Source organism: Lontra canadensis, unplaced genomic scaffold (assembly GCF_010015895.1).
Source record: "Lontra canadensis isolate GAN:19392208 unplaced genomic scaffold, GSC_riverotter_1.0 scaffold28, whole genome shotgun sequence".
Classification (NCBI taxonomy): Eukaryota; Metazoa; Chordata; class Mammalia; order Carnivora; family Mustelidae; genus Lontra; species Lontra canadensis.
In genome coordinates, this window is record NW_022631022.1 from 5,635,254 (window position 1) to 5,645,599 (window position 10,346).

The 10,346-nt window shown below is 43.4% G+C and overlaps 1 protein-coding gene across 1 annotated transcript in view; it reads right to left on the reverse strand.

Moving 5' to 3' along the window:
• The window catches only part of RAB8B (RAB8B, member RAS oncogene family), a 54,502-nt gene extending 51,789 nt beyond the window's left edge, over positions 1–2,713 (reverse strand). Inside the window, exon 1 of the mRNA XM_032864774.1 lies at positions 2,499–2,713. Coding sequence (XP_032720665.1) covers positions 2,499–2,622 — 124 coding nt within the window. The 5' untranslated portion in view covers positions 2,623–2,713. The remainder of the gene's footprint in view (positions 1–2,498) is intronic.
• Positions 2,714–10,346: the final 7,633 nt, after the last annotated feature.

The window sequence follows — 10,346 nt, forward strand, 5'->3', positions numbered from 1 at the left end:
CTGCCTTCTGTTCAACAGTTTCAGGACACTGGTTTTCCTGCCTTCATAGCTGCAACCCTTTACAGAACCAATTTCAATTAAAAAAAAAAAAAATCCACACAAAAAAGATTCTAAGCCAACCGCAAGAAAAGTATATTTTTTTTAAGATTTTATTTATTTATTTGACAGAGAGAGATCACAAGTAGGCAGAAAGGCAAGCAGAGAGAGAGAGAGAGAGAGAGAGAGAAGGAAGCAGGCCCCCCGCTGAGCAGCAAGCCCGATGCAGGACTCGATCCCAGAACTCTGGGACCATGACCTGAGCCGAAGGCAGAGGCCCAACCCACTGAGCCACCCAGGCGCCCCAAGAAAAGTATTGTTAAAAGCTACTATCACAAAAGGAAGCAGATACCCTTACAGGAAATATGGGACAAAAATTAAGGCAAAAAAAAGGGGGGGCTAATAAAGCTATTTCAAATGACTGAAAGTCAACCAAGGAGCTTAACAGAAACCGCATCATTGAGACTCACTTTTGATACAGAAGAATGCTTCTGGGAGGGTCACACACGGAGAGAATGGACAAAAGGCTACCTACCCACTCAACTTGTTAGAAATTGTCCTTTGCCATCTGGACTACACAATGCATTCAACAATGTAAAAGGTTTATTCGGGGTTTTGAAATTAGTACCAGCATCCAAAACTAACGTCCTTTAGTTGCTGTGACAGCTCCCACCAAATCTCTTAGGAATATACTTGAGACATGACATTTAAAATCTGCTTCCTCAGAAAAGAAAAAGTCCCACTCAAGAATGACTGCCAAGAACTTGCAACTCAAACTTCCCTAAGCCCAGACAGCATAACACCGGGGAGGTTTCAGAGCACTCAATCCGTAAGAAAGAGGCCAGAACAAACAAACCAACCATAGACTTCCCTAGTTCTCAATTTTAAGAGCGCTCCATACCCAAATATTCTTTTTTTTAAATGGTAAATTATCCTTAAAACACACAGTATTCAAATACAATTGTTACCATAGCACCATAATAATCCCAGAAATTCACAGTGAAATATGCTATAAGAACCATGTGAAAGGTGCTTAAGTGAGCTACTATTAGAAACTACAAACATCACCCAGACAACTGAAAGATAAAATTCTTAAGGTATTTAATTAACTGCAGCTATTTAACAAAGGAAATGATGTTAAGGTCACTTGCATAGGCAGTTTAAAACCAGCCTTGATTTGCTCTTCAGTTTATGTTAAGTTACTTCTCTCCTTACCTGAACACAAAGTCAGCCAGGACAAAAGTAGAAAGGACAGCTCCCCGCCAAGATCAGGTAAAACGATTAATCAATTCAAAGTAATTGGGGGTTACACTGTTATGTTGTGATTCATTCAGCAAGCAATAATTAAAACCAAGGCAAAATGCATAGGGAGTCAGGCAGAATGTAAGATCAATTCCTCTGCTGAGAAGTTATTAAACATTCAAGCCCAAGAATTTACAAAGTTGAGCAGAAGTGTTGCTTCTCAGGAGATGGTAGTAAAGGAGTGAACCATATTTCCCTGATCACACCATTCCCAAGAGTCGCCAATTCTCTTAACACCAGTTAATGCTCACAGAACACTTTACACTCTGTAGACATTATTCCACCATTAGTCACGTTTTGATCTTTTTCCTGCACTTGAGCCAAAGGAAAGGGAGAGAGAAAATGGTAACCAGGGTTCCCAGTTACTGGAGAAAGTCCGGTGCCCCACGTTTTCCACTTCCTCTCCCTTTCCCATTTTCTCTGTCTTCTCTGCTTAACCTCTGGACTATATATTCTGCTTCTCCTTTTCCTTTCTATCTCACACCCAGTTTTCCTTTACTTTCTCCACCACCTGTCCTCGCTCTGACCTCTGATCCTCTGAACTCTTCTCCCCATCCTGCAATATTTGTTCTGCACCCCCTCCATGACAAGAGATCCAGACCTCTTGTGGCCAGTGCCCCTCATCCCTCACCTCCTGATAGCTCATTCCTCTCAATTCCCTTCCGATTGTTGGGTTCTCGCCTCTTGTCCCTTGTGTCCTCTGTTCTTTTACTTCACGTCCCTCCCACTCCTCCCGAAGCTTCATTTCCCCCTTCGCATTTCCTTCCTCTTTCCTGTCTTTTAATCCATTTCACACACACTATCCCCTTCTCTTTCTCTATGAGATTTCGTGTCTCCCGCCCCCCACTTTGTCCCGCTAAGACCCTTCCCTGTCACTCCCCCAACCCTCTCACTTCCCCCAATACCCCTAGTCCTTGTTGCTCTGGTTCCCCTTCCCCTTCCTTTGCCCCCAAGTTCCCTCTTCACCGCCCCCCCAACCTCACGTCCCCGCCCGCCCCTCTCCCTCACTCCTTCACTCTCTCCTACTGCCCTCGCCACCCTGCCGTCCCCGGGGTCCCCTCCCTGGGGCTCCCAAGCTCTCCTCCAGCCCTCTCCCCGGCCCGCTTGCACCGCCCCCCATATCTCTCACTCCCCGTCCCCGGCCGCGGCCCCTCCCTCACCGATGGTGGAGATGAAGGTGGTGTTGAAGGCGTCCTCGGAGAAGCGGAATAGGAGGCAAGTCTTGCCTACCCCCGAGTCGCCGATCAGCAGCAGCTTGAACAGATAATCGTACGTCTTCGCCATCTTCTCGCTCCGACCCTCTGACCCGGGAGCGAGAGAAGCGGCGGAGAGAGGCGGGGAGGGGGCCGTGGACGAGGGGGCGTGTCCGCCTCGCCGCCGCCGCTCGCCCCGCCCCGCGACCCGCCCCTTCCCTTGAAGAAGGCCTGCGCGCCCCGCCCCGCGCGGCCAATCGGCTGGGGCTTCGTCATCATCGCCCGCGTCCCGGGGTTAGATGGGACTTGTAGTTCCTTGGAGGATCCTCGGGCGTGCCCGGCGCCGGCTGTCGGAGCAGCCCCGGGGGATAAAAGAAGATCCGCTGGGTGCTGGGGGAGTGGGTAATTAGACGTTTCCACCCCGGCGGGGAAGGAAGGCTCGATTTCGAACTCTGCGTGTCGTGCCGCTGGAACTCAACTTCACGGTTTCTTTGTGTGTGGGCGCCTTTCAATTCCAGACCTCTGAATCTGAGTCCCAGGACTACCGCATCTCTTCCGCCCGGACCCGGAGCAGAGATGCTTTCTTTGCTTCACGCGGCTGTGGCGCAGCCTGTGGATTATCTGCAGGGTGCGTTATCTGGCTTCGTCTGCAGTTCCTGCCCGGCACCACCTCTGTGCCCCCTTCCTCAGCCCCTCAGTTGCAGATCTCGAAAAGAATGAGTGCCGTTCTAACTTGAATCCCAGTCATGTTGTCTTCACGCCATACAGACCAGAGGCAAATACGATTGGCATTTTAGAGGATCTGCTATGCAGACCACTCCCCTCCCCCCAACAAGACGGTGGATAAAAATCTGGGATTTTTAAATATTAAGGCTTGCGCTACGGGTCTGTGTCCTATAAAGTGGCAAGCATTATGTGAGGCAGGAACTATGACTGTGGGAATCTAAAGAATAAGATCTGGATTTTGGTTCAGCGGCTTAACTGCTCCCTCTCTGCGACCCAGTTTTCTCATCTGTAAAATGGGTATAAAGTAAGCTATTTCCTAAGGCTGTAGAGAAAATGAAATGAGATGCTTAATATGAAAGCACTTCGAAATCCATGGGCATTGTAGAAATGTTAGTGGGGATGGTTACCTTCTTAAACCCTCTGGAGGTTCTCAATGCATGACAACGGGGGGTGGGGGTGCATTCTGTTACACTCACTTTACTCCTCTATTTACTGGTTTAGACTATTCTTTGTTTTGTGGATATAGTGATCAGCCCTCTTTCATTTGCTAGTGACAGAAACCCATCCAGATCAAGTTCTCTTAGAAGGGAGGTTTCCTGGTTCAAGTGAAGCCAAAGGGCAAGGAATGGCCATACAGGTCTAGAACCAGAAGCTCTATCCAGTCATGGCTCTTTCATCTCTTCCCCCTTCTCAGTTTTAATTTTTAATATGCCAAATACTGATTGATAAGATTGATAAGACCCACATGAACAAAAGCTCTTCAGGGTCCTCAATCATTTTTAAGAGGACAAAGGGGTCCTAAAGTCAAAATATTTGAGAACCACTGGCCTAGGCATTTACCTTAGATCTAAGTAAAAACTTCCTGAAAGGTTGGAGGAGGGTATTAAGGGAGGCAGTGGACTCAACCATTAGTGGAATAAGGAAAAAACTTGGGACAGTTAGTTAAACAAGATAAGCTTTCTGAAACACATCTTGAGTGCCTTGTGACTTCATGTATGGTGCCAGTGATATTCCATTCTTGGTCTTGTTGTGGCAGAATATTCAGTTGGTCTTAGTACTGGCCTTCACCTTTTATGTGGAAAGAAGATGAAATGTGTGATTTACTCACACTTATTGATAACACAGTACCCAGAGAGTTGCTGCTAATCTAATATCTAATTCCTAAAGCCCACAGATGGGAACAAAGCTCCTAAGGATGTCAATGTCATTTTCTGTCCCCTCAAGAGAAGGGCCCCTTCCTCTGCCTCTTTGACCCAGCCAATTCTTGGACAAGTCTGTGAATTTGGCCTCAACTGGGGCTGAACAACCATGAACAGTTCAGTTCTATACTTCACCTTCATTCTGGAAAAGAAGGGAGAAAAAATTTTCCAAGACCAGTGAAATCTTTCTTTTATAAAATGTGTATTGGGGCACCTGGGTGGCTCAGTGTTAGGTTAAAGCCTCTGCCTTCGGCTCAGCGTCCTGGGATCAAGCCCTGCATCAACCTGCTTCTCCCTCTCTCTCTCTGCCTGCCTCTCTGCCTACTTGTGATCTCTGTCAAAAAAAAAAAATTTTTTTTAATGTGTATTGATTAAAAAAATTTCAGTCCCACTATCTGCATGCAACTGTTGGCATTCGTTTTCGGAATGAGTAAGAACACACTGATGTGGTACAGAACTTAAGTTCAGAAAGAAGTTAGTTAGGAATTTTAAAGTCCCTAAATTTCCTTAGGGGAATTTTGTTAATTGATGGGAATTAAAAAAAAAAACAACAACTCTGTCTTATTTTCACTTCCCTGGTTTTTCTTTGCTACCAAGTGTATATAACTTTGGGACTTTCTAGGTGGTAAGTCTGTGCATCACAGTTGAACCATTTAAGAATTTTGATATATGGACACTATTTCAAGAAGAATCCAAATTTTTCCCTTTATGCATTATTTTTATATTTATACAACAATGTTTTTAGAATACAGATTTGGTGGTAGTAACAATACTACTAAGTCAAGGTACTTTGCTCAAAGGGTTGGACAATAAGTATATCTGTAGAGCTGAGGGTATCACATGGAACAGGTTGCTGGTTGCCACCTTCCTTTCTTTCTCCAGATGGCATCGGAGGACCCCCTTTCTAAAAATCCGTGCTACTGTGCTCTGAGGAAACCACATCAATATTTTTTGCCAGTTGCCCAAACCCATCTTTGAAATGCTACATCACTGCAGAGCACTAGGAAGACTAACACATTCCATCTGATTCTGTAAATGATTATTGAAGCCTTTGATAAGGTTAACGTGGGTATAGCAGCTTGACTTACAGAAATCTGGATGTCCAAGGAGGAGCTCACCCTCTGTGGTTTTTGTCAGGCCAGCACGCTTTCTTCCTGCTTTTGGAAAGCTCCTCCTTTCCCCCTGATGGCTGTGAATCATGGTACTTCACTCCTCCAGCCAAAGAGATGGACATAAGACCAGGCTGGCTCAATCTGAGTTCTTCCCTGTGAATCTTCTAATGAGGTGGGGTAAAGATGCTGAAAGGAGGTCTGAATGGTAGGAGGTCTGTGTGAGTTTCAGACTGGTTTTGATCAGAGATTTAGTTCATTTTCCTGTTTTTTCTCTCCCTGCCCTCCTCGGCACGTTTATTCTGTCCTTGAGCTGGCTTGCCTTTGCCCATGTTGCACAATGCCAAGGGATTATTCACTTCTTACAGTTTATTCATTTGGGGATCAAAGACAGCCCCCCTCCCCAAGAATCTATACATATTCTTGAGGGTTGGTGTGTTCTCTAGGAAAATTTTCAAATTATTTCAAGCATTCTTCAACTGTTTTAAATTGCTCTATAAAACTTGCGTGTAAGGAAAGTTACCTTTCTTAACTGCTTACATGAAATTAAATTTGGCTGAGACCCCTACTTATCAAGGGCTGGCAAAACTGGTATCTATCATTACTGGGGCTTTTCCTCCTCTTAACTGCACCGTTTAAGAATCAGGAGCTTACATGGTCCTGAAAAATTAGGGGCAAAGCAGCTTCTGGTCATCAGCCTGCACCCGTCAGCGTTGACACTTTTGTCTAAATACTCTTGCATTCTGGTTCTCTGCCATCTGTTGAGCACAGCTGCCCCGGTGGGCTACAAAGATGTCCTTTATGGTGATTATTTTCACTGACTGATGACTCAGCCATCGAATAAGTTCTCTGTTATCCAATAGTTTGTGTACTTCTTTGTCTTCTCCCTTAAAACTTGAGCTCTTTGAGGGAAAGGACATTGCTAATTTCTCACTGTGCCCCCAGCATGCCTAGCATGATGCCTTAATTGAGCAGGTACTCAATTAAGTTGTCAAATAAATGAATAAACATCTGACTATCATGCCAGTTTTCTAATTTTTTAACTAGCTGGGACACCTTTAGTTTATTATTCGCTGTAAGGCCTAGGTATTTTTGACCTCACAAATACCTTTCTGGTTGTATGCTATCTTATATTAATGTTATTCATTCTGTAAGTATACTATTCATTGTTGTGTTTAAGAGGTCAGTGTGATTATATCTTATTTCTCTAGCTTGTCAAGATCATATTGAATGATAATCCCTCAAAAATACCTTATCACCTGTGTGTTATCCAAAAACATCCTATTTGTTTAGTGATATTCCAGTGGGATAACTCTATAATTATCTTCATCAGAGAGGGACAAACTGTACTTTTCCCACCCACTGATCTTTCCTGAGTGATCACAGGATGAATAATGTCCACTCAAACAAATATCCATTAAGCTCACTATGAAACCAGCTCAGCAAGGCCACTTGGAAAATACTAAGTGATCTATCATGTGGTTCCTGCCCTCAGTTTGCTTCCCAGTTAATTGAGAGGAGAATCCACAAGTGAAAAGTTCAATGATAAATGTAAGACAGGTATTTGGTTGTATACACTTCATTTATCCGGATGGGTCAAGTATTCATTCTGATTGGTTGGCTTTTAATTCAGACTGGTCAGTCATCCACTTTGATTGGTTGGGTGTCCATTTTTATTATTTGGGCATACATTCTGATTGGTCAGACTTCCAACCTGATTGATCAAATGCTCATGCCAAATAGATTATTAAATATTTTGCATATCATGACTAGATGCAAAAGTTAGATAAAAATGATATAGTACCAAAAATTGCTGCCTGAAAGTACAGTATCTGCTTGATTAACACATTTCAACAAACCTAGCTTCTTAGAACAGAGTCAGTAGGTGTATAACAGAGGTGTAGGGGGGATGAGTTAATGAACATGACTGAATGGGAGGCCATATTAGAATATGGGCGAGGACCATGGCCATGCCCAGATGAAAGCAAAACTCTTTCTTGAGTGTCAGGAGTTAATACCTAATCATCTAGAATGCAGAGGAAGCCACCCGAGTTGCTACAATTCTGAGTGGCTCCATTTCTGGGTAGGGTCCAGCCGACAGAAAGGGGAGGTCAAGCTTAGCCTGCATGGAGAATTGGGATCAATATTTTACTCAACTAGAGGGTGGGCTTTAAAGAATCCATTCAAATACCTCTTATTTCTTTCTCTGATATAAAGTGTCTGACAATAAAATATTTTACAAAATTGATAAATATTTTAGTAAAATCCATTCCTTTCACTAATCTAGACATTGCTATGTAAGATTTTGTGTCAAATAAGACATATGCAACAAATCTTATGCATTTAGGTAGAGTTCCTTATAAGCTTGAGTAATTAAAAAAAGTATTTTAGGACCAACTTTAAAATGGACTCTGATTCAATGGCAAAATGAAGATACACTAAAACTCACAATCAGTATCATGACAGATCTGAGATGCTTATGGCAATAAATAATAGAACACTGCATGGCTTAAATAATGAAAATAGTTACTGAATCACATACTGAAATAATCAGATATAAAACTAATGACAGGTGAGTCATCCAGCAGCTCAAATGAGGTGCCTGGGACCTGGGTTTTCTCTCTCTCATTTTCTTAGCAATGCTTCCTCAAAGTAACACATATTTCAACAGGCCAGCCCAATGTGGTTGCAAGATGTCGTCTTGAAACTCCCCAAACTCCTTGCTTCCACAATCAACAAAGCAGAATGTAGAGAATCCTCTTCCTCAAAAGTTTTTTAAAAATCCCCTAAAATCAAGTTCCCTGGGACTTGACTGCCCCGCCAGGGAACAATCATAGCGTGGAAGAGACTGACCTAGACCAGCCGGGGTGGGGCTGAGCAGAGGGTCAAGCTCAACGTAGGTCATGGACTCTGTGAGAAACAGAGGAAACAGGAGACAAGACTACAGAAGAAACAAATGAATACTATCAACTGTTTCAGTGTCAAGTGCACATTGATATGTGCATTGAGTACTGTGAAGTGATTGGTTATGTTGGAATTTCTAGAGAAGTAATGGAGCTGAAATCCAGGAAAATTCTGACTTGTTCTCTTAAACAGGTGGGTCCATTTTGAGCTGGAAAATAGAGGCAAGAAGCAAATAAATGTTTCCCTAAAGAGGGGATAGGTGATCCAAATCTAGATTAACATAGGCACTTAACACCTGGCTCCTCTCTATTCTATCTCAACTCAAAGCAAGCAGCAAAGGTTAACCATTTTGCCAGCCTTGACCTTTCTTTTTTCTTTTTTTAAAAGATTATTGTATTGATTTGAGAGAGAGAGACTGTGGGGGAGGGACAGAGGGAGAGAGAGAATCTCAACCAATCTCCCTGTTGAGCAAGGAGCCTGACAGTGGCTCACTCTCACAACCATGAGGTCATAACCTGAGCTGAAATCAAGAGTCAGACACTCAATCAACTGAGCCACCCAGGCATCCCAGGCTCGAACTTTCTAAGTTCTGGGGTTTTGTAATTGAAAGAGGATTGAACTAAGCACCAGGTGACCTGAATTCTGTTCCCAGCTCTGCCACTAACTAGCTCTGCTCTGTGACCTTAAACAAGGACAACAACCTTTCTATGCCTCAGTTTCCTCATCTGTAAAGTGAGGGGAGGCTGGGTTAGATAATCCCTTTCTGTCTGTGGAATACTTTGGCTCTTGAATCCAAACCCCATAACAGGTGACCCTCCCAGGCCAACCAAACACCCTGGGGAATCAAGGGGAATTATCAACAGCCTCAAGGCCTAGCAGGTCTCTTGGAGGCCAGGCAGGGCGTGGTGCTGGGAAAGGAGCCCAAGATACCTAGTTCCTCATTCCAAAGAGCATTTAGTTCACCCTATGACTCAGTTATCGGTACTTCTCTCTTTCCAAGGAGTGCAACGTTTCAGTCCTCTCTGTGATGGCAACAACAACTTACGACAGTGCCGGTCTAAAAGTTTAAGAGAAAAATGAGACTCTGCTTTGTATTTTCAGCCATATCCAGTCATATTCCTGCTTCCAATTCCTACTTAATATGGGTAATCATTTCCTGAATAACCTTACACATAGACTTCCTTTCTCCCCCCTAATTTAACAGCAGCAAGTCTTCTTAAATGAAGTTAATTAGGGAACATGTCGAACACTCCAGAACCTATGACAGAACACCCGATCTCTCCTGAAATTCTTTGCTCTCACTGTTCAGGCAGAACTGAAGCAGTTAATATGAAATCAGGCAGAAGTCTTTGATTACTCATTTTTAAGATTTACAATTATCAGTGATGGCTGCAACACAACAGAATGCTTTAGAAAGAAGGCTGAATAGGTGATTCTTTGGGGCCAGGATGAATATTCAGATTAAGAAAAACTGCTAATGAAATCCTAATCACACAGTAATTTCCCACGTGTTACTCTCTGAAACTCAAGTAGCTATATGGCCTAATTAGGCCTGTTTGGGAGATTATCACAACATCTTATTTCTGCAGTGAATGGCATCATTCAGCGTTTAATATTCATTGAGGCTTTTATGAAACAGAGAGGTTTCCATATGTCTCTAGAGCAAAACATTTGTGTTTGCCATCTGCTACTCAAGAGTAGTTTTGTAGAAAAAGAATGCAAATTGCTTGGTTCTTTAATTGCTTTGGGGTTAGGCTACACTCTAGTTGGGACTGTGGGACACCCAATTCACCGCTAGGAGCCTACAGTTGTTTACTTAGCTACCAGTTTACAGAATTCTTTACAACCAAACAGCAGGAAAAGAAAGCAAAGCCTAA